The sequence below is a fragment of the Lissotriton helveticus genome, chromosome 1_1 (genome assembly GCF_964261635.1).
Source record: "Lissotriton helveticus chromosome 1_1, aLisHel1.1, whole genome shotgun sequence".
Taxonomy (NCBI): Eukaryota; Metazoa; Chordata; class Amphibia; order Caudata; family Salamandridae; genus Lissotriton; species Lissotriton helveticus.
The window spans coordinates 144,699,558-144,724,458 of record NC_136057.1 but is presented as its reverse complement, the minus strand read 5'-3'; the positions used below and the strand labels follow the sequence as shown (position 1 = coordinate 144,724,458).

Here is a 24,901-nt window from a genome sequence, read left to right as displayed (position 1 = left end):
TCATCCCGAAAGTACCATCTGAGTTCCACTTGAATGAACCGGTGATCCTGAAAACCTTCTTTCCACACCCTTCTACACCGGCGGAGTGGACGCTCCATTCTTTGGACGTTCAACGATGCTTAAAGTTTTACTTGGAGCGCACACGTCCCTTTCGGAAGTCAACTCAGTTGTTTGTGTCCTACAGCGCACCTCGCAAGGGGTTGCCTTTGACAAAGAGTGGCATTTCTCGCTGGATCTCCAGTGCGATTCAGTTCTGTCATCAGGAGGCCGGCAAGCCACTGGACGGAAGAGTCCGTGCACATTCCACAAGGTCGATGGCTTCCTCTGTGGCTCTCTTTTCAGGAGTGGCCATTAAGGACATCTGCAGGGCAGCTACGTGGAGCAGTACGCATACCTTCACGAAACACTACTGCCTGGAGTCGGCAGGACGAGATGATGCAGCTGTTGGTCAGGCAGTCCTGCGGAATCTGTTTCATTGAGAGGTGAGCTTTCCCTACGATCCCTTCATCCTGGTGAGCACATTTTGTTGGTTTTTACTATGTTTTCTATATTGCTTCTATGGTTATGTGATGCCATGTATTTACAAAATGTGTTCTGGGTAATTTACTGCTAACTATTCTGATACAAAGCATGGGAATCTATGAAAGTTACAATACTGGGGCAAGAAAACAAGTTACTTACCTGTAACTTTGGTTCCCCAGTATTGGTAACTTTCATAGATTCCCATGCGCCCACCCGCCTCCCCGGGGAAAGCTCAGCCTTGTTACAGAGTTAGTGGCGGTTTGCACAACGGCTACGAAAATCTGAGGCTCTGAGCTCTCTCAGGAAGGTTCCAGAGGGTGAGGCTGCTCTGATTGGTTCTGGCAAAAATTTGGTCTCTTTTTACAAAAAGAGGGTGATAGGATACAAAATGAGATGAGGCCTAGGCCTGGGTTTCTCTTTTGTCCCTATGGTTTTTATACTACCGAGGCTCCCATTCCGACGACGGGGAATGATACAAAGCATGGGAATCTATGAAAGTTACCAATACTGGGGAACCAAAGTTACAGGTAAGTAACTTGTTTTCTTATCTCCCCATTGGCCCATCCGGACTAGTCGGGGTTCATGCCCCACAGGGGTACAGGGCTTAACCTTAGAAGGCTATACGGGGTGCTACATTGGACAAAAACGACACAAACTGAAGAGGCGGTGCTCCTCTCTGTGGATGCACAAATGGCAATCGACAGTATTGAATTTCAGTTCATGTTTGACACCCTAGACAGACTGGGCTTCGGACCAAACATCTGCACATGGGTAAAACTTCTGTATCAAGACCCATGGGCAAGAGTGGGAGTCAACGGAGTGGTATCTTGGAGGACAGAATATCCCTGTACACGGATGAAATACTCCTATATCTGGTTAACCCGTACAGGTCAGTACACAGGGTACCCCATATATTCCAACTGTTCGGTAGTTACTCAGGATACACAATAAATTGGAACAAGTCCCTCATCTTCCCCTTGATGGGCGCTGTCCCTCTGAGACTAACAGACACGGCACCATTAGTAGTTAAAACAAAGTTTACACACCTGGGTATTCAGATATCAACGGGAGAAGAGGACTTTCCACCAGACAATTTGGACCCCCCAAATACAGCGACTAAAGAGCAATATGGAATGCTGGCGAAAACTTCCGTGTCCCTGATGGGCAGGGCGATGATTTTCAAAATGATGTCATTACCTAGGCTACTATACGTCTTATAAAATACCCCATATAAAATACAGAAGAAAGGAAAGTGTTCTAGGACATCGATAGCGAACTGCGAAAGCTCCTATGGGATGGAGGCAGCTCCAGAATAGCTCTTTGTAAACTCCAGATGGGAGTATATGAAGGAGGGCTCGCAGTTCCAGACATGCGTAAATACTACTGGGTCTCACATTTGACAGTAGTAAATGATTGAGCATTCACTGACCATAGCGACCTGGCCTTTAGAGCAGACAACTGGGCTATGGGAGAAAGGGGATACCTAGCAGCATTATTTATTTATTTATTTATTTAAAGAGTTTTATATAGCGCTGGCTAGACCCGGAGGTATCAGAGCGCTTTACATGAGGATCAACAATATAACAGAAAATCAACGATTTAACTGAAAAAGGTCTACAATTACACAATAAATCCCCCAAAAATAGGCAATACAATTAGGAGAGCAGAGAAAGGAGCGAGAAAAGTAGTGGATGGGGCAGGATAAGGGAAGAGACAATACGGAGAGACGAAAAGAAGTCTGCCTAACGACCGACTGGGTAGGTGATGACCAAGGAGGGAATCCACGGCCCATCTCCTCTATAGCTAAACCAGATAGCTCCATCTGGCATCAGACAAAAAAAGTTCAGTCTCAATACATTGAGAGAGGGGAGAAGGAGAGACATAAATAGAGGGCGGAAACGGGAGGAGAAGACAGGAGGAACGAAAAGAAGTGCAACAATGTAGTTTAACAGTATAACAGAAAAAGATCAACAATTACACATTACATCAAACAATCAGCAATACATTAGCAGAGGAGAGAAAGGAGAGCGAAAAGAAGTGGAGGGTAAGGGAGGTGAGAAAGTGAGGATAAGGGAAGAGACAACCGTAGAGACGAGAGGAAGTCTGTCTAAAGACCGACTGGGTAGATGACGACAAAGAAGTAACAATCGAAGGACAAAGGAAGAGGTGTACGGTGATAAAAACACTCTGCCTGGGATACTGAATGATTCTGTTGGTTTGCCCCTTCTCTGATGAGAATGAAAATGCATTATTTTCAAGACCTAATAAAAAGGTCAATGCGTGCTGCGTCAAGTCCTTTTGGGAGAAATATGTGACTCTTGTTCTAGTATAAAAGTGCACCTGCTTGCATAAAACATAAGTGTAATATGTTTGAACTGATGTTCTCTTTGAAACAAATGGGTGAATGGATGCACAGCAATGGACGCTATCTTTATAAAGGAATAACATGTGTTGCGAGTTGTAGCTTTGTTCCCGTCTCTCATTCCTTATTCTAATACAAATAGAATAGGTTCTACACCAAAGCTAAGACCAGAATTATTCTATCACTCCAGATAACTCTGTTGAAACTCTAGCTTTATGATAGGGTCTGTCCGGCACACTTCAAGGATAATGGACATTTTTAAATTAATCAAGTTTATTTCAGGTTGAGATGGGATAATTTTTGGCTGGATTTCAAAAGTGAGTGATGTAGTATTAATTAGTGAGTAAGGGGGTCAGAATGAAAGGTAGCAGGATCCAGTATTGTGTTAGTAAGATTTTGGATATTACGGTTTTTATTCATTAGTGGGTCTTTCACTAGTACGACTGCAGAGAAGAGGTTCGTTCAGCTACAGATGCAACTGAGAAAACAGGCTTAGACACAGGGTGCTATTTTACAGATCCAACCTCCACTCACCTGACCCGATTATGCAACTGTGACCAAATATCTGAGTAGGTGCTTACTGTACACATGACAGCAAGGTGAAGCTATCAGCAATTTCAAACATCTATGTATTCTCAAATATTGTTATGAACACACGGAGTCACTTCTCTTGTGGCTACATGAACATACGTTTACACATTGAAGAACTTCACAATGCTGCTATATGACAATTAGCCCGGTATACCATTCACGTAACATCATTCACCAACGAGAAACGTATGGGAAACATGAATGACTTCTGGAATTTAAGTGTCTCCACATATATGGGACAGTAAAAATAATTCAGTGACATTTTGGAATTTAATATTGGGAGGGGAGGGGGCTATCGCTTTTACCTTGTATTGTTTCATTCCGTAGACTCGTTTTCCTGTGGCTAATGTTCAAAGAGGTTTTTTTTCTCATTTATTTTTGTTAGGCACGGGAGAGTAAGTGATTTGAGCAAAATCACAGGATGATGACCCCACGCCGAGACAGGAACCTGGTTCTCCCGTCCCGAGGTCGGCAGCTCTGGTCCTTATGCCACACCCTCTCCCCATAGTTGAAAGGTATCCAGTGCAACCTTCTAACTGGTGAATCACAACGGAAACTATTATTTCTGCAGTCACTTTGTATGACTCTAGGGCCGTCCTCTCGTTACCTTGTGAGGGTGCACACGGTCTTTCATCTCTCTGCCTTCCATACACCACTGACATATATTCATACACACTAATCAAAGAGTCGTTGGTGAACACTGTAAGCACACACAAGTAGAAGGCGTACTTACATAAGCAATGGGGGAAATGGGGGCAATGATACTATTTAAAAAAGGGAAGTGTTGGGAATTGAAAGTTTGGGAGATATATGGAGGGGACAGGCACATCTTACTTTCGAAAACCTAAAAAGTGAAAATGGAATGGCAGACACCGAAAGATACAAGTACATACAACTAGGCCATGCTTTGCGCCAACACATCAGAGAGGGGGGAGACTCTCCCGGACCACTCACCAATGGACCCAATGTTATCAAAGATCACCTCATTAACATATAAGAAAATTATCTACAACTCAACTAATCCCATAGACTCCCTGAGGATGGCTTGGGAAACAGAACTAGGACTCCTAGAGGATGACGATTGGGAGAAGGTAATTCTGGGCCCGTGTATCTCTATGTGTTTGATGGTCTACATGTTTCAACCTTAACCACTTGGCTGCTAAGGGTCCTCGACGAGCTCCATTGACTTTCCATTGAAATCAATGGAAAGTCCATGACGAGTTACCCTTGTCATTAGCGCTGAAGTGGTTAAAGGTGTAGGTTCACCAGGTTTGTTTCAACCTTAAAGGTGTAGGTTCACCACGAATGTGAGACACTGCACTACGTAACAGGCTTGTAATAGGATCAATATCTGACATTAGTCTTTATTTTCCTTTACAGGTATTTTGATTTTTTAGGCTTACCCACTGGGTATAAGCCCACACCACAGGCACATTTTTGCCACCTTTGTGGTCCCAGAGAGTAGGACCGGGTGCGCCTTTTAGGGGACGCATACCATCCACTCTCAGGGCATCGGTCCTGAAGAAAACCTGGTGAACCTACACCTTTAAGGTTGAAACATGTAGACCATCAAACACATAGAGATACATGGGCTCATAATCACCCTCACTATATCTCGCCACTTTGTTTTTAACATTGTCCAGTTACTTATAAATACAATTCTATTTTTCTAAGTTAAACCAGGACAATTTTTAACACACTTACTTTTTCTTTCACGCACCCCCACTCACAACCTGCTCCACTGTAAACAGGTGTTGTAGCACACCCTGATGACGCTATGTCATTAGGGTGGACCCCGATGATGAAGCATGTCACCACTAGGTGGTGAGTGAGGGGTTTCTTAACAAAAGGAATACTTTCTCTCTTTTTGTTCATCCACACACCCCTTTAGGAATCGGCGATTCCACATTGGTGGTACTCCTTGTTTGTTTTCCGGTAGCCATAAGGGCCCATTCAGCTATGTATTCTCCACAGGTCAAACGCCTCAAGAATAGTACTATATAGACTGGGCCACAGTCTATCCAAATACTGTGCAAGGGGGTGTGGTGAAATAGGCTCCTTCTTTCACATTATCTGGGATTGTAGTTTCATTCGTAACTTCTGGAAGGAGGTGACAAGAGTCATGTCTGAAGTCGCCGATTTAGAGATTCCAGTGTAGCCGCGATGGCTACTACTATGCATTACGGGTGAGGTAAAATGTCCCAAATATACACTAATATGGCTTAAAACAGCAGCAATAGTGGCAAAAAGAAACATAGCCAAAAAGTGGGGGGTGAGCCAACTACCAGACCTTTTGGAATGGGTGGAAGACTTGGATTGGTGCTCTGAGGCCGAGAAAGTAATATATAAAGCCAGAGGATGCCCAGTAAAATGGGACAAGATCTGGGGATAGTGGAGAACATACAGGGGACACTTAGAGGGGGGGTGGGGAGGATAAGGGAAGATCAGAGAATGTGAGTAAGCCTCAAATCCCAGCAGCCTTAAGAACCCTGGACTATATGAGTTAGGAATCAACCTGTGAATTTAGGAATCAACAGATCGAAATATGTGTACTCTTTGTATTATGTGTGCAAAAGATGTCTAGAGCGATTGTTAAATAAAAAGATTTGTTAAAAAATATATAAATATATATTTTAATTAATTGAGCCGCCATTTTCTTCATTATCACATATGAGAGCACATCCAAATGTGCAAATTCAGCGTGTCTGCTATACAATTAACTCTTTGTTTGATTTAATAGACTAAACTTTTTTTCTATATATAATACAAATCTAGCCACATATAGGATACACATGACCCCTGAATTGCCTCTTAGTTCATTAACAACATTATCATCAGGGCGCGGGCAGAAATGTTTCTCAAATCATGTTTAACAACTATCACTTTTAATAAATACATACCTAACGTATGAAGTGGTAGCACACTGTTATTTGAAATAAGCAGATTTTACATTGAAATGGCCACAAACTTTTCCATTGACACCTGGCTTTTCTGATAAAACCATATAGTGTAAAAAACAATAATATTTGGAAATAGAGTTTCTGCAAATATTTGTCATTTTCACATCACCACGTAAAGTTTTCTGGTTTGTTTTGCTTCTATTTAACTCTGTGTTTGCATCACACTTCTTAATTACAAATAAATATGCTTTTGTTATTCCTGATATATTTTGAAATATTTGTACTATTAATTTACAGGCTATTTTTTTTTAAATGTTGTGTTCAAGAAAAATAACTGACATCTTCAGACAGCTCACTTGACAGAAATCTCTAACTCTAGTACGAGAGAGAAAAATGACCTAATTTTCCAAGCAGCAATTAGTTAAAAGACAAATTAACCTTCCTGAATGAACATAAACACCTGGTCCTTTCCAGCCTAAGTTCAATCCCCAGATGGGGCTAGTAGGTGCTAAAAGTAGCTAGAGACTGATAAAAGTTTATTCGCAATTGTGAGTTGGCGAGTAGATTTTTCGAGGCCTGCAAATCCAAAGAATCAAAGATGCCAGACGTGCGGCGGTCCCGCACCGCTGATTAGGATGCGACCGCCACCCTGGCGGTCGCATTCAGCATATTTGACATTGCGGCGGGTGCTGCCTGCCACCTTGTGCATGGGAATGGTACACCCCGAGTGGCCCCCCTGGGGGCCTGCAAAGCTCCCCCAAAGCAAATACCCGCCAGCCTTTCCATGGCGGCATCACCGCCATGGAAAGTCCTTTTCCACCAGGCATCATATTATGGATGGCGGGGCCTTCTAGGCACGTCACCATTTTATGCCCCAGCTCCGCCCGGCAAGCGTAACGGTTGCCAAGCGGCAGACGGACTTTCCGTCCGCCGCCATACCCCCGGCAGGGGGTAGATCAAGTTGGGATGGCAGGCGAACCACCACTGTCGGCCCGGCGGTTGTGATCCGCCCGCCATTATAATCACCCCCCTAGTGAGGTTTTAAATACATATGGTATTTGTGTAGTCTCTCTAGGTCCGAATATATCAAATGGTACCTTATCCCAAACAATTCCATCAATGACAGAAACACTGAAATGTTTACAGGGGAAAGGTCTCTTTACACTTAGTGTGATGAAGAATGAGGCTTCAATACCTTAGTGACCAGTTCAACAGCAGAGCGTTCTGAGAGATAGTGTCCACTCAGAAGCAAACAAAATACTGTCACAAAACCAATCCAAAGGAAAAGGAAAAGGAAAAGGAAAAGCAACAAAATATGAATACGAATGTAAATCCTAGGAGGAACAAAGTATTTCTTTTTTAGCCAAATTATAAATGCATGAGTTCTGTGCAGTGGTGGGTGTGACAAATTCAGGGAAAAGTCATCAATGTCGACAAAGTAGCCAGGGACAGTTTGTGCAAAAGCAGGGACCTCACAGGGTTGTGTTGAGCTGGTGGTTAATTCCAATGGTGTTTCCTAAAGAACAACTTTTTTTATTTCTTTTTATTGGCATTTAAAAAAAAAAACAATGCTACAAACATAGTAAACTACTAGCCAGTAAATGATCATGACATAATCATTGTCAATACTGCATACCATATACACTGAATGAATGAATGAATGAATGAAGCCAGATTTATATAGCGCTACTTAGCCCAGCGGGCGTCAAGGCGCCTAACCAAATAAAGTGTAAGGTCAGGGAGCATGCTTACTGGTAGGCCTTGGTGAAACACCACGTCTTTAGGGCTTTCTTGAAGAGGGCCATAGAGGGTTGGGTCTTAATCTCAGAGGGGAGGGCGTTCCATAATTTAGGGGCCGCAGATGAAAAGGCTGTTCCGCCCTATCTGACCCTGTTTGTCCGAGGAACGGATAGAAGGTGCTTACTAGCAGAACGTAGGCTTCTACTAGGGGTATAGGGACTCAGGAGGGAGCTCATGGCTTCAGAGCAGCCGCCGGATAGAGCACTGAAAACCAGGCATAGGATTTTGAAAGAAATTCTTGACTGAATCGGAAGCCAGTGGAGACCCTCCTGGCAAGAGTAGCAGAGGCAGTGTTAGGAAAATCCAGGACAAATCTAGCAGCCGCGTTCTGGATGGTCTGGAGGCGTTGGATAAGGCCTTTATTAGTATCTGCATATAGTGCGTTGCAATAATCCAGCCCTGATGCAACTAAGGCGACCACGGTCTGTTTGCGGGCCTGCGGGGAGAGATAATGGGCGATTTTCCTAAGAACCCTTATAACTCCCCAACAAGTGGACACGGTTCTATTGACCTGTTGTGTCATGGTCAGCGATGTATCGATGATCACGCCAAGATTTCGGGCGGAGTTTGACGGCACGGAACAGGCTCCCAGGGATGGAGGCCACCAGTCATTGGACCATATGTCTTGATCTTTACCGAAGATCAAGACCTTGGTTTTCTCTCCGTTCAGCTTCAGAGCGTTTGAGATCATCCATTCGGAGACTGCCTGCATGCAGTTCCTGAAGCTGAACGCGGAGGTACTCACCGAGTGGGAGAGGGACACCATAATCTGGGTGTCGTCGGCGTATGACACCACCTCCATCCCCTGTGATCTTACAAGCCTGGCAAGTGGGGCAACATAAATGTTAAAGAGGGTCGGGTCGGACTTAAGGCCAACCCCTGTGCACCCCACATTGCACAGGCTTAACAGGGGAGAGGAACTCTCCTAGCTTGACCCTCTGCTCTCTCTGGTCGAGGAAAGAGGACAAAAGACTCAATGCTGGGCCCTCCACCCCTATCTCCCTCAGACGGGCTGTTAAAGTCAAGGGAGACAGGGTGTCAAAGGCTGCGGTCAGGTCGAGTAGGACCAAAAGGGTGGTCTGGCCTTGGTCGACCTTTGATCGAATATTGTCTATCACGACCGTGCGTGCCGACTCAGTGCTGTGGAACTTTCGGAAGCCATGCTGGGACTGGTCTAGGAACCCAGAGGCATCCAGGAAAGCAGTCAAATGCTGATTAAGATGAGCTTCTAGCATTTTGGCTGGAGCAGGCAATAAAGAGATCGGTCGGACGTTTTTAAGGGTCTCCGGATCCAGATTAGGCTTTTCAAGTAATGGCTTGACTATGGCCCTTTTCCAGGGTGCCGGGAATAGGCCCTGAGTCATAGCCCGGTTCCTCACCTCCAGAAGAGGGGGCAGCAGGGTTTCCCTACAATCCTTAAGGACCTTCAGAGGGCAGGAGTCCAGTGGCGAACCTGATTTTGTCCTATTTAAAAGAGAATGTAATTGATCAAGGGTAAGGAGCGGGAAGTTGGTCAGGATCTTGGAGGGGTCTTTAGCCCAACAATCTAAGACAGGTTGAGTCGGGAAAGGATGGGAGCACATTAGATCTCTCTGTACTTCCAGAGTGAGAGAAATGTCAGCGATTTTAGTATGAAAGAACTGAGCGATCTTGTTGCCCAGCTCTTGGGAACCTATGATGAGGTCGGGAATTTGTAGAGAACACAAAGAATCGACGATCTTGAATAATTCCCTAGAGGAGGTGAGGGACGACGTAAGCCTGGAGAAGTAGTCCTGCTTTTCTTTAATGATCCTAGTCTTGTATTCTCCAAGCAGAAACTTATGTGTTTCTCTATCAATGGATCATTGCAAATGTTATACCTTGCGTGCCCAACCCACTGACAGAAACAGGAATTTGAATGTATTCACCGTATTGCAAAACCATCCGCGAAAGTCCATGTGGCGGTTTGATCAGGAATCCAGAGCTATGCCCCCACTATTATGCATAGCGGGTTAATCTTCCTGACAGAAACACAACATCCCAGTCCCCCCTTTTTACCCCACATTCCCTGTATCTGTCGGCGTATCCCCAACCTCCTCCTTTCGCTCCCGGGCCCAAGTGAGAAAAGGTTCCCTTATTTCTCTGGGCCTAGAGGTTGGAGGCATTAATTCCTAGAAGGTGGTCAGTTGTGAGTGCCCATACGTGACGTCTCTGATCCACTCCTTTCTGGAAAGGGCCCTCGTCCTCCCCCAATGTACAGCAATTTGGCGTTTGGCAAAGAGGAGAAGCATTGCATCTTGTTTGCGAACCTTAACTGGTGTGTCCTTCATGTAGCTCAACAGGCCCAGCAGGGGGGTGGGCTCTGTAGGCGTGTCTATGATCTGATGGATCATTGAGAATGCAGTTGACCAACATGATGCCAGCCATGGACAGTTCTATGCCATGTGTAAAAAAGTTGCTGGAGTGAAACCACATCTCCAGCAGCTGTCATCTCTCAGTCCCATGCGGTGCAAGCCTCTGGTATCCTGTAAAATCGATGTAGAAACTTAATGTGTATTAGGCGAAGTTTATATTTGGGAGATAAAGCAGTGAGTTGGCAACAACAGTACGTACACTGGGCCTCAGTGAGCGGAATATGGAGTTTGTCATACCACGCTTGGAATGACCTTGGCCGCGTCAGAGGAGCCGAGGTTTGCATGTGTTTATAGATCTGTGTAATGACTCTGCGTGGCCTGGCTGACTTTAACACATTCTCCAGCGCAAGCAGGGTTGGCGGGGGGCTTGGGAAAGTCTCATGCAAAGATCTGCAAGCGGCACAAAGTTTATAATAGACAAATAGTTTGTCAAAAAAGACACCTTTTGACCCTCCTCTGCTATCAGGGGCAGTCAAAATGTTTCCTCGGGCTAAAGGTCTGCAAAGGTGCGCAAGTTCATCTTTTGTGCTACAGTCTTGCTTATTCTGTCGCCTACATTGGGTAGCACAGGGTTGTGCGCCTATGGTATGGATGGGGCATGTAGTATAGGAGCACCAGCTCTCCTCCTCAACTCATTCCACGCCCACCTCAGCGTCTCCACCGTGCCTATAACATCCCTGGGACGCCGGTAGGTCTGATATAGGGCTACTTGGAGAGGGACATGTGCCGCCTCATCTGTCTCCACAGCCACATGGGGTTGGAAAGGAGTCGGGTGCACCCAGTGGTGGAGAAACTGAGCCTGAGAACTCAGGCATACAATTGCATATCTGGGGCTCCCTGTCAGGGGTTACCAATGCACTCTTACCTGCAAGGTCCCGTAGTCTTACCTGTAAGGTGATTGGTAGAGTTTCGCAGAGACGCTATAGACCAACCTCCCAGTATCTCTATTCAACAACCCAAGTTTTAAATTCACTACAGCTTTTCAAACAGAAGGTCAGGGAGGAGGGCCGGTTTTCAGACGCCAGTAAGTTTTCTTGTTGTCGACCTGCGAGGCAACAAGACAAATATTCAGGTGACTACTCTACACTATGCCTATAGTCTATTAGATCTACTAAACATTCTTAGAGTTGTAAGCGAAGGAAATGTTCCTACCTGCGAACAACACCCTTATTTCGTCACGTCCTGTTGTCGTGGTGAAGGTGTAGTATGGTGGGTATTCCCCATGGGGCAGGCTGTGCGTGGTGTATACCGATAGTGCTCTTGGTATGGACGATGAAGGGTTTTTTCTGTAATGGAAAAGAGAGAGTAAGACCTCTATTCGTACACGCAAAAATGCATTTCCATTGTGCTGCCACTGTTCTTTCAGGAAAAATAACTTACTCCTACTGAGCCCCTTGTCTTGATCCTTCACGCTGTAAAAATAAAGATTCACCAAACAACAAACAATAATCCTAAAATGACATGCAGTCTAAATGTCCTATAGCAAATGTCCATAATTGTCTTTCTTCTTAAGAAGATTCCAAAAATTATTCCAAAGTTTTTCAGGAATTTACAGCTGCTTTCTTGCGTTGGGCGCCTTGTCAGAAAAGAAGATGTGTGCACTTACCTTTTGTTTCAGGATCCCTGAGTCGCCGCTGAATAACTGCTGAAGATTGTTGCACTGTCAACAGATGAGTCATCCTCTCTCAGGCAAGACGTGTCGAAGAAAACATCTGTTCTCTCTGGCAGAAACTGGAAGGCAAGCGTCTTCCAAGCCTTCGGATGTGGCTTTTATAGGTGCCACACCCGAAATCGGCCGTTACGGGGAGCACATCCTTGCGTGCTGGGCTCCCGGCTGTGTTTTGCGATGAGTAGCGGGCAAACACTGCTAACGCGAGCATCTCTTTCAAAAGAAGCAGCGTGTTACTAAACCCTGCAGCAGAGTAAGAAATGTTTAGCCATAATCTGAATAGATGCACAAAACGTTAGTTGAAGTCCTACATCAAAGCTATGATTTCAGATAATCGTATGTAATAACATTACAGTCTCTGATCACTGGAATACTTAAACACCAAAGCAATTAAGCATTGTTCATTACAAAGGAATACAAGCATATACTTACATGAATCAACACACATTACACTTTCAGAAATATATCTTGGAGTGCTGGATGCACGGGTCAGGGGTGGTTTTATTCGGGGAATTAATCATACTAGAGGGAAATGAGAGATGCGTGACATGGCTTCATGATAGTACTCCCCTCATAGAATCCTCCCTAAAACTACTGGGATTGGTCTTGGTTTGTCAGGGTATCGAGTATGAAAAGTTTTTAATATTTTTGGAGCGTTTTGTAGATTGATAAGAGGTTCTCAGGACCGCTCCTCAGGACCGTACCCTTTCCAATCCACTAAATAAAACAATTTGCCCCGAATTCTCTTGGAATCTAACACTGATTTTACTTCATATTCTGGAACACCATCAACAATTATTTCAGGAGGAGGTGTAACCATTTGTGTCTTTGCATTAAAAGGCTTCAATAATGACACATGAAATACTGGGTGAAAACGATACATCGCATACAAACCAGATTGATTACCTTTTCAATTGAAAAGGGACCGATATATCATGGACAAAACTTTTTGTAGGCTTTAAGTTTCAAGTTCTTGGTGGATGACCATACCTTGTCATTAACAGAATATATTTGAGGGGTTGAGCTATGTTGATCTGTGGATTTTTTCTGAGTTTCTTTTGCTTGGGCCAAATGATATTGTGCTTGTTGTTGGACTGCTACTAAATTCTGTATTAACTCATTGACTGCTGGAGTTCTTTTACCATGATCGTCCTGCTCTAAAATGACTTAGGGGTGAAAACCTTGTGCACAAAAGAAAGGAGACATATCTAGTGATGCACGATCCATATTGTTATACGTGAATTCCAGGGACCATAAAACATCTGACCATTCTGACTCACAAGTAGCTAACATACACCGTAAGTACTATTCAATGGTTTGATTTGTGCGTTCAGTCAAACCATCCGTTTGTGGATGATAACTGGTGGACAAACGCATTTCCATGTTCAAGGATTTACCAAGATTGTGCCATAAATGCGAGATAAATTGGGCACCCCTATCTGAAATTACAACAGATGGAATTCCATGTAATTTAACCACTTCTTTCGTGAAGATGTGAGTTAATTCTGAAGCTCTAGGTAGTTTCTTTAATGGAATGAAATGAGCCATTCGAGTGAAATGGTCAATTACAGTTAAGATGGTAGTAGACCCCTTCTTAGTACGAGGAAGATCGACAATAAAATCTAGGTAAATAGTATGCCATGGTTGTGGTGGCAAAGGAAGAGGTTATAACAAATAAGGGTGGGCGGCCAGCTACGCTCCGTGCACGGAGTGCACGTAGTGCCGTCTCCTACGCATTTTCTCATGAGGAATGCGCATGCGCGGGCGCCCGCGCATGCGCATTAGTATCCTACATGGCGGCGCGAATCCAGGGACGGCGAGAGGGAGCCCCGGGGGACGCGGCGGACAAGGTAAGTGTTTTTAAAGGCTTTCTATCCTTTTATTTAAGTATTTAGGGTGGGCGGGATGGAGGCGGGCGGCGCGGAGTGGGGCTACGCGGAGTGCGTGGGTGGGCGTAGTTTTGTGCCCACTTCGCGTAGCTCCGCGGAGCCCCACTCCGCACACTACGCCCAGGGTTAATAACAAACCACTAGGGGCTTGGTGAGCAGATTTTTTTTGTGCACAGATCATGCAAGTGTCTATGTAATTCTTAACATCATTGAACATGGAAGGCCACCAGAATTTTCTTTTAATCAAGTGATACATTTTTGTGACTCCTGGATGCACAGACAATGGAGTGTCATGATATGCTTGCATAAGTCGATGCTGTAAGTGTTTGGCTGGTACAAAAATAAGATTATTTATATATAAAAGATCGTCAATCCATTGTAGTAATGAAAACTCTTTATGCCAAACTTCCTGTTGGGAGTATTGGTTGAGATTTTTCTGCTTTGATTCACATCATCACTTATACCTATGCATGATAAAGCATTCGCTTTGTTGTTTTCTTTTCCTGGTCGATAGGTTATGATAAAGTTATAATCATTGAAGAATAAGGTCCATCTCAGTTGACGAGCAGTGAGAGCTTTGACTGATTTTAAAGTCAGTAAGTTACAATGGTCTGTATAAATAGTTACAGGGTGTCGAGCTTCCAACAAATAATGCCGCCATTCTTCAAATACAGCTATTATGGCCAGTAATACCCTATCTGCTTTAGCATAGTTTTGTTCTGCAGGGGACAATTTCCTGGAATATTATGCTATGGGGTGCATTTGGCTTGTATTTTTGTGCCTTTGAGACAAAATTCCCCTAACAGCAAACTGAGAAGTGTCAGCTTCTACTATAAAGGGCTGAGTGGGGTCGGGATGCATCAAAATAGGGGCAGATGTGAATTGCTCTTTTAAAGAATGAAAGGCGTTTTCTGCTTCGTTGGTCCAATTGAATTTCGTGTGTTTACATAAGAGTGTGGTAATGGGAGTTATTCTTATTGAGAAGTTATTTATAAAACGCCTATAAAAATTGGCGAATCCTAAAAAACTTTGAACCTGTTTTACTGAAGTAGGACTTGGCCAAGTAAGAATAGCTTGGGTTTTCTTTGGATCCATTTCGATGCCAGTGGGACTAATTACATATCCTACAAATTCGACTTTGGTGACATGAAACTTGCTTTTCTCTAATTTTACTTATAATGCATTTCGTAGAAGCTGCTGAAGAATAGCTCTTACTTGTTTTACATGTTCAGATTGATTTTTGGAGTAGATTAATATATCATCAATGTAAATTGTGCAACAGATGTCCAAAAAATCCCTTAATACCTCATTAATGAAAAACTGGAATGCTACTGGAGCATTACAGAGTCCGACTTGGTATTCATACAAACCAAATTTGGTACGAAAAGCAGTCTTCCATTGATCACCTTCACGGACTCAAACTAGATGGTAAGCTCTGCGCAAGTCCAGTTTGGTATAAACGGATGCATCTTTAATTTGATCAAGTAAAGTTGGAATTAATGGTAAAGGGTATCTGTTTTTGATAGTTACATTATTGATTGCACGATAATCGATACACACACGCAATTCTCCCCCTTTTTTAGGAATGAAAAAGAGGGGAGAAGATATAGGGGACTTAGAATGTCTAATGAAGCCATTTGCCTTCTCTGCCACACAACTACAGTGTGCAGGCACCCTTTCCTGCTGAAAAACAAGCACTGGTAAGGGCAAAATCGCCGTTTTCCCGCCAACTTCATTCCCCTCTCCCTGACTGGGACACGCCCACTTCGAGGCCACGCCCCCCCATTCAAAGTTATAATAGACGCGCTGACTACTAGTGCTTTAGATAACTTTTGAACCCTCCTGAGGCACAGCCGGGAGTAGCAAAGAAAACTGAGCATAACTTCTGTTTTAAAAACTGTAAAACTGTAAAATTTCACTTTGTTTTTAAAATCACTCACCTTCTCTGGCACACAACTACAGTGTGCAGGCACCCTTTCCTGCTGAAAAACGAGCACTGGTAAGGGCAAAATCGCCGTTTTCCCGCCAACTTCATTCCCCTCTCCCTGACTGGGACACGCCCACTTCGAGGCCACGCCCTTGCACTGTCCCCTCCCTACAAATATGTGCATGTTCCGGAAGCGCAGCGGACGAGCGCAGCGGGCGCGACGATTGCGCGCCGAAGGCGTGCATAAGGCAAGCTCGTCTGTGCTCGTCCGTGCCGAGACCGGGCCAAGGGCTAGAACCCCTGATCAATCCCCACGACTGGCTCTCCACATCTACCCCAAATCCACATTGATGGCATTACGCACGCCTAACACCGACTGCGCTCAATACAATCCACACCTATGGTCAGATACCACAAAATTTACATGTCCTCACTGCAACGTTAAGTTACAGATAACCAATGAAAAAATCAAAAAGCATGCTGTCACTGCATCTATGTCTACCGACATCACCGCTGCACTAATTAATGCACGATCCCTTGTCAAGCACCGGCAAGAAATACACAATCTTATTATCAATAACAACCTTGATTGTCTCTTTCTCACGGAGACATGGACGGATGGAGCATCCGATCCTGACATGGCAGTTGCGACCCCCCCAGCCTATAACGCCTATCGCCTATATAGAATGGGGCAGCGCGGAGCAGGACTAGCCATCGTCGCCCGCGACCACATAACGGTCAGAATATCTCACATCCACTCCACCTCCTGCGAAGCCCTTCTTTTCGATCTTAAACTCACTCCATCGTTTCATTTTAAAGGCATCCTCCTATACCGACCACCAGGCTCTCGCACCAACTTTCTAGCAAATCTGGGTGCAATACTAGAAGCTCCATCGCTGGAAGACTCATTTACATTATTGGGCGACTTGAACTTCCATCTTGAGAATACATCTGACAAAGACACCTGTTCCTTGATATCAGACATGCACACCATGAGTCTTCGGCAACTGGTAACCACCCCCACCCATATAGCTGGTCACACGTTAGATGGCATCTTTACTAATATGCAAGGCGTTAATATAATAGATACCTTACCAATGCCATGGACCGACCACTTCGCCATTTTAATAAAAATATCAGTCACATTAAATAGACTCAGACCCCACTCTGTACCACAAACCATCAAAGTTTGGAAGGACATCGATCACGCTGAGCTAACGACCTTACTTGAAAAAACCCGTCCTGATTCAACATTTGATCCAAACTTGGCCACCCGACAATTTCAGGAGTGGATAGGTACCGCCACCCACTCCTTAGCCTCAACTAAAAAACTCTCTAGAAATAGAGAAACGCCATCAGCCCCATGGTTTACAGAGGAGCTCCGTATTAAGAGGCAATTCTGTAGAAACAGGGAGAGACACTGGCGCAGATCATACAGCGCTGAAAGCAAGACCAGTTATAAGGAAGCACTCGGACAATACAAAGCCCTTATTGTCGAGACAAAAAAATCCTATTTCACTGAACAAATCAATTCTGCTAAAAACTCAAGTAAAAATCTTTTTGAGATAACTAAGGTCTTAACGGGAAACGCACCGGACCTGAATCCTCCACAATTCCAAGTCTTTTGTGATTCTCTGGCTGATTTCTTTTTCACAAAGGTGAATGATATATATCAAGCATTCTCCACAAAAACAGTAATCAGCTCCCCACATCTAACAACGGGATCAATAATATCGAACTATCTCAGTTCTCAGACCTTGGAGAAACACAAATCAAGGAAATAACGGCCACAATTAAATCAGGTTCAGCATTAGATCCCTGTCCTCTAAAAGTCATTCGTCCGATCATAGACTATCTCTCCCCTGACATTGTATCAATCTGCAACACAATGTTCAGAACTGGGATATACCCAGACTCCCTTAAAAACACCTTGGTCAAACCCTTACTTAAGAAAGCTAATCTGGACAAGGACCAACCAAAAAACTACCGCCCCATAGCCAGTCTTCCCTTTTTAGCCAAGGTAGTGGAAAAGGCTATGAACTTACAACTCTCGGAGTTCATATAAAAACATCAACTACTGGACAACACTCAATTTGGTTTCCGCAAGTTCCATGGAACCGAAACTGCCTTAATAAAAGCTACAGAGGACATAAGAGTGATTCGGGACCAAGGAGGTACAGCAATACTCGTATTGCTCGATCTGTCGGCAGCCTTCGACACGGTCGACCACAAGATCTTGGTCGACCGTGCCGAAAACCTGGGCATCCGCCACATGGATAGAACTCTGCTTTCCTCCTTCCTGGCCGGTAGATCACAGGTGGTCACACTGGGGCCCTTCCAATCGCACAAGCTGTCACTACCGTGTGGGGTTCCTCAAGGCTCATCCCTCAGTCCGACACTATTCAATATCTACGTGTCGGACCTAGCCTCTGTCATCAAGGCTTATGGGATGAGCCTTACCTCATACGCGGATGATACCCAGCTTGTGTTGGCCATCAACGGGAATGGAGACATGGTAGCCGAAAACTTCCAAGAGGGCATGCGGGCGATCGGTGAGTGGATGGCCTCTAACTGCCTAAAGTTAAATGCTGAAAAAACGGAGGTCGTCATATTTGGACATCTCTCCCCCAGATGGTCAAACACCTGGTGGCCCCCTACGCACGGAACACCACCTACACCAGCCATCACCGTCAGAAATCTGGGGGTGATTTTTGACGATAAATTAAATTTCATGGCCCACTCAAATAAAATAGCAGCAACAGCCCATCATAAACTCAGGCTGATCAAGAAAATCATGCCGTTTCTACCAACCTCAGCAGGTAAGACGCTGGTAAGCGCCCTCGTGTTGTCATCTCTTGACTACTGTAACGGCTTATTCATCAACGCCCAAGCAAGAGTGACCAACAAAATGCAGACCATCCAGAATGCTGCAGCCCGTCTTCTGTCTGGAATCCCAAAGTTCTCACCAATCTCTGAGACTATAAGGGACCTGCATTGGCTCAAGATTCGAAACAGGATCAAGTTTAAAGCACTGTGCATACTCTATAAAGCATTGCACAACTGTGGCCCACATTTCCTGAAATCCCAACTCAGATACCAGTCCTCCATAAGATCGCTCCGATCTAACAACCTTAAAATCCTACAAATACCACGAACAAAAACAGTTAACTGGGGCGATAGACGCTTCCTTGTGGCAGCTCCCAGATTATGGAATTCCCTGCCAGCTTCCATCAAAGACAGCCCATCCCTGATGCATTTCCACAGAAAGATAAAGACCTGGCTGTTTGATCAAGAATAGTTACCGGCCTAACCTCGGGAATACATTCAAAGTTTCTAGCGCCAAGACGCCTACGGGCAATTGTACGCGCTGTATAAATCTCAAAAATAAATAAATAAATGAATAAATTTGCTAAGTACACATCAAGATAGTTTCGTAGGTGTTCATTCTCTAGTTCTGTAAGGGCATACATTCGACTACATGGTAATGTTGCCCCAGGCACCAGATCTATTCGGCAGTCATAATCCCTATGAGGGGGTAGGGTATTGGCCTTTTTTTTATCGAATACATCCATTACATCTGCATATTCGTCTGGAACCCATTATATTAGCAAAATAGTCTTTGACTCTTTAGGGAATTCATAACCTTGTACTAGCAATTCTGATTTCTTATGTCGAAGACATGTTGTATGACAATATTCAGATTTAAATAAAATTGTTTTCTGTGTCCAGTCAATGTAAGGGTTGTGTAAAACTAACCAAGGGATTCCTAATATTAGTCTGAATTGTGGTGCGTCAATGATATCGAAACAAATTTCTTCGGTATGTTCCGTAAAACAAATCATATTCAGTCTTTCTGTATGATATCTTATAGGTCCTGATGTTAATTCCTTCCCGTCCACTGCTCTTACTATTTCTGGATTTTCCTTCAGCACTTTCCATAAACCTAAACTTTGTAATAACTGTACGTCAATAAAATTACCAGTTGCTCCAGAATCTATTAAGGCATCAATTGACCATGACCGGGTCTTATCTTCTGGGGACTGTAAAAGTTTCGAATACTAAGATGACATTGAGAAGCTGCGGGAGCAGTGGAAGCCAAACTAGATTGTTCACTCGATAAACTGACCTTTTTAACAGAGTTTTCTAGTTTTCCGACTGCTGAGTCAACGCAACTTCAGGCGATTTAGATTTATTTTTGGGCCAAGTGGGACATTCCTTTACAAAATGTCCTGTTTTACCGCAATAAAGACATTGATCGAGTTGTCTACGCTTGTCTTTCTCTTCTTTAGTTAAAGGGCCTCTAATGCTGCCGATTTGCATGAGTTCTCCCATATCAGTCTTAGTAATAGGTTCAGTTTTATTACTAGATCTTTCTTTGAAGAGAAATATCTTGTGGTCTGTTTTCCCTCTCTCGCCCTTACGTTCTGAAATGCCAAGATTTAACTTTACTACTAAGTCTATGAATCCTTCACAATCAGTAGGAGGGTCTAGAATCTGAGTCACCATATATTTTAATTCGTCTTTTAGTCCACGATAAAAAAGAGAGATGCGTTTCTCTTCAGGCCATTCCGCTTCAATCACTAGTCGATTGAATAATGAGATATAATGTAATAATTCCGAAGATCCTTGTTTTAAATTAAGCAGTTTGTGGTCTGCCGATTGCACAAACACATGTTTTGCAAATAACTTTTTCATTGTTTGTTTAAATCGTCTTAAGTCATATAAAATGGAATCATCACGCTCCACATATGGAACTGACCATAGCGCCGCATCTCCCCCTAAATAGGAAAAAATGAAGGCTATTTTGGATGAATCATCGGGGAAGGCTGCGGGTTTAGCTACAAAATGAAGGTGACACTGATTTAAAAATATAGTGAACTTACTGCTGTCCCCGTAAAATCTTTCTGGAGGTGCAAGAGAAACAAACAGGCGTTACCACCTGAATTTGCGTTGCTGCGGGAGTGGTATTACTACTGGTGAAAAGAGTGGGTGGTTTTATTATTGTTTTTTTAACCAATGGCAAACCCCAAGTAGGAGGACTAGTAATATTAGCGGACTAAAAATGACTCTGCAACACTGAAAAATCTCTACGTAATTCAGCATTTTCTGCTTTAATATCAGCTAACATGGTAGCAATATCCTGTAACGAAGTCTGTGAAGAAGGATCCATAGCGTCTGGGTGAAACTTTCCACGTGGGCTTTGCCTTCTGTCAGGGGTTACCAATGCACTCTTACCTGCAAGCTCCCGTAGTCTTACCTGTAAGGTGATTGGTAGAGTTTCGCAGAGACGCTATGGACCAACATCCCAGAATCTCTATTCAACAACCCAAGTTTTAAATTCACTATGCTTTTCAAACAGAAGGTCAGGGAGGAGGGCTGGTTTTCAGACGCTAATAAGTTTTCTTGTTGTCGACCTGCGAGGCAACAAGACAAATATTCAGGAGACTTCTCTACACTATGCCTATAATCTGTTAGATCTACTTAACAGTCTTAGAGTCTGTAAGCGAAGGAAATGTTCCTACCTGCAGACAACACCCTTATTTCATCGCGTCCTGTTGTCGTCGTGAAGGTGTAGTATGGTGGGTATTCCTCAAGGGGCAGGCAGTGCATGGTGTATACCGATAGTGCTCTTGGTATGGACGATGTAAGGTTTTTTCTGTAATGGAAAATAGAGAGTAAGACCTCTATTCGTACACGCAAAAGTGCATTTCCATTGTGCTGACACTGTTCTTTCAGGGAAAATAACTTACTCCTACTGAGCCCCTTGTCTTGAATCCTTCACTCTGTAAAAATAAAGATTAACCAAACAACAAACAATAATCCTAAAATGACATGCATTCTAAATGTCCTAATGCAAATGTTCGTAATTGTCTTTCTTCTTAAGAAGATTCCAAAAATGATTCCAAAGTTTTTCAGGAATTTACAGCTGCTTTCTTGCGTTGAGGGCTTTGTCAGAAAATAAGATGTGTGCACTTATCTTTTGTTTCAGGATTCCTGAGTCACCACTGAATCACTGCTGAAGATCGTTGCACTGTCAACAGATGAGTAATCCTCCCTCACGCGTCGGAGAAATCAGCTGTTCTCTCTGGCAAAAACCGGAAGGAAAAGCGTCTTCCGAGCCTTCGGGTGTGGCTTTTATAGGTGCCACGCCCGAAATCAGCCGTTACGTGGAGCACGTCTTTGCGTGCTGGGCTCTCGGCTGTGTTTTGCGATGAGTAGCAGGCAAACACTGCTAACGCGAGCGAAAGAAAGCAGCGTGTTACTAAACGCTGCAGCAAAGTAAGAAATGTTTAGCTATAATCCGAACAGATGCACACAACGTTATTTGAAGTCCTACATCAAAGCCATGATTTTAGATAATCGTATGTAATGACATTACAGTCTCTGATCACTGTAATACTTAAACACCAAAACAATTAAGTATTGTTCATTACATAGGAATACAAGCATATACTTACATGAATCAACACACATTACCCTTTGAGTAATATACCTCGGAGTTCTGGATGCACGGGTCAGGGTTGGGTTTTATTCGGGGAATTAATCATACTAGAGGGAAATGAGAGATGCGTGACGTGACTTCATGACACTCCCAAGCCGCCCTGACAAAGCGGGAGTGTCACTAGGTCCCATGACACCCGAGCCTGTCCTCCCACCCTTACCAGCGAAACCAGAAGAGACCTGAGGGACTTAAATAAGGCTTGTGTGAGAGGAATAGGGATGTTTGCAAATAAAGAAAGAAATTTTGGCAGTACCACCATCTTTTCCCAGCTAGGAAGAGCCGGAGCTTAGCCCACGCTGTGAGTTTCTCTTCCAGCCATGTTATGGCACGGCCGTAGTTCATATTCCTTATTTCTTGCGTATTTCTGTTGAGCCTTATGCCCAGATACTCTGCTGGTTTGTCCGCCCATTTTAGCGGGAACTCTGAGAGAACTGAGATAGTGGCGTCCATCAATGGAAAAATTACTGATTTGGCCCAGTTAATGGAAATGCCAGAAAGGCCGCCAAATTTGATAAATTCCCGGAGTAGGGATTCCGGGTGCGTTGCTGGGTCAATCACGTACAGTGTGATGTCATCAGCGTGTAATATATTAAAGAGGCTTCTTGTGCTAAACCCAATTCCCCCAGCATTGTGGTGTTGCCTAAAACGCGCCTCCAACGGCTCCATCACTATCGCTAAGAGCAGAGGGAACAATGGGCATCCCTGCCTCATATCCCGCGAGATATTAAAGGGCGCTGACGTGAGACCATTCACTCTGATCTGAGCATTTGGCCGCGTGTAGAGCAGGTGAATCAGGTTTATATATAACGGGCTAAACCCCATGTGACCCAGAATGGCGAATAGATACAGCCATTTGAGAGTGTCGAACACTTTTGTAGAGTCAAGGAAAACCACAGCCGCCTGCAAGTCTGGGTGAAGATAATGCAATACCGAGAACAGGGACCTGAGGTTGTGTGAGGTGGATCTCCCGGGGATAAATCCTGATTGATCTGGACGGGTGATTAAAGGGAGGAGGGGCTGTAACCGGTTTGCAATCAGTTTCCCCAATATTTTGACATCCACATTTATTAATGACAACGGTCTGTATGAGTCCAATTTGTTTTTGGACTTCCCGGGTTTCAGTAAAGTTATTATTATTGCTTCATGCATGGTCGGCGGCAATATACCAGTGGCTTGGGCTTCTTCATATAGCGCTATTAGATGCGTCACCAATTCTTCTACATAGCTTTTGTAGAAAGTGGTGGTTAGGCCGTCAGACCCGGGGGCCTTGTCCAGCGGCAAGCTCCTGATTACCTGGGTGACGTCCTCTACCATGAAAGGGAAATCTAAGTAATCCCTATGTCTTTGACCTAACCAAAGCAGTTCTAGTGAATCAAGAAAGGGCAGCAGGCCCTCCGGACTTGACTCCTGGGTAGCGGTATATATGTTGGAGTAAAAGCAGGAGAATTCATCTAATATTCCTGTTTGGCATCTAATGACAGTCTGTTGTGGCCCTATCAGTTCAGGTATATAAGCAGTAGACCGTGGAGCACAAATCATCGCCGCAGGAGTCCTCCCCGGCCTGTCGCCATCTCCGCGCATCAGCGTATTTCCCCAAGAACTTGACTTTGCACTGTACCTCCTCCTCGAAGTGAAGCAGTCTGACCTTCGAGAGGGCTAGCATCTTGGGATCGTTGGAGCTGCCTGATCTGGGTCTCCAGGGAAGCGAGAGAGCCCCGAATTGCCTTCAACAACCCAACTTGTCGGGCAATGCATTTACTCCTCATAACTGCTTTGAACGCCTACCAGAGGGACGCCTCCTTGTCAACCAATCCAGAAAGCAGGGTAAAATAGTCAGTAATGTCCACTCTAATTTCTTCTTTGAAGGCCTCATCTAAAAGGGCATTCGGAGGTAACCGCCAAGTGGATAGACTTGGAGGTGAGTCGGGAAGTACTAATTGCAAAAGGCAAGGTGCGTGATCCAAGAGGGATCTGGGGAGATGTGATACCTCCTTAGTCCAGGTGGCTAGATCTCGCGACACCAGCCAGGAATCCAACCTTGACCATGCTCTATGGTGCTCAGAGACGCAGGTCCCTTCTTTAACAGTTGGGTGTCTACATCTCCAAATGTCTACCAAGTTTCCATCTGAGATAAGGGAATTCCATGCTGCACTAGCTGAGGGGTGTAATGCTCGGATGTCCCTTTCCTGTCCAAGTCATCATTTAAAATTGCATTAAAATCCCCACCCCAGAAAATGGTGTTGCAACCTGTCGCCTTAACTCTGGCCCATATATCCTGAAAAAAGCTCAGAGAGTCAACATTAGGGCCATACAGTGCAACTATCACAACAGGGATCCCACCCAGAG

The 24,901-nt window shown here is 44.3% G+C and overlaps 1 protein-coding gene and 1 long non-coding RNA gene across 5 annotated transcripts in view; one reads left to right on the top strand and one right to left on the bottom strand.

The window, feature by feature from the left end:
* CLCF1 (cardiotrophin like cytokine factor 1) overlaps positions 1 to 24,901 on the top strand; it is a 1,651,704-nt gene that overhangs the window by 333,162 nt on the left and 1,293,641 nt on the right. For all 4 annotated transcript variants that reach the window (XM_078658627.1, XM_078658384.1, XM_078658468.1 and 1 more), the window contains one exon: positions 3,861 to 3,990. In XM_078658627.1, coding sequence (XP_078514753.1) covers positions 3,962 to 3,990 — 29 coding nt within the window. In that variant the 5' untranslated portion in view covers positions 3,861 to 3,961. The remainder of the gene's footprint in view (positions 1 to 3,860; positions 3,991 to 24,901) is intronic.
* Positions 11,462 to 21,943, bottom strand: LOC144773933 (uncharacterized). Its single transcript, XR_013600081.1, has 4 exons — positions 21,576 to 21,943; positions 12,175 to 12,480; positions 11,721 to 11,854; positions 11,462 to 11,613 (listed from the first exon to the last, which is right to left on the bottom strand). It is a non-coding gene; the product is annotated as an uncharacterized LOC144773933 (long non-coding RNA).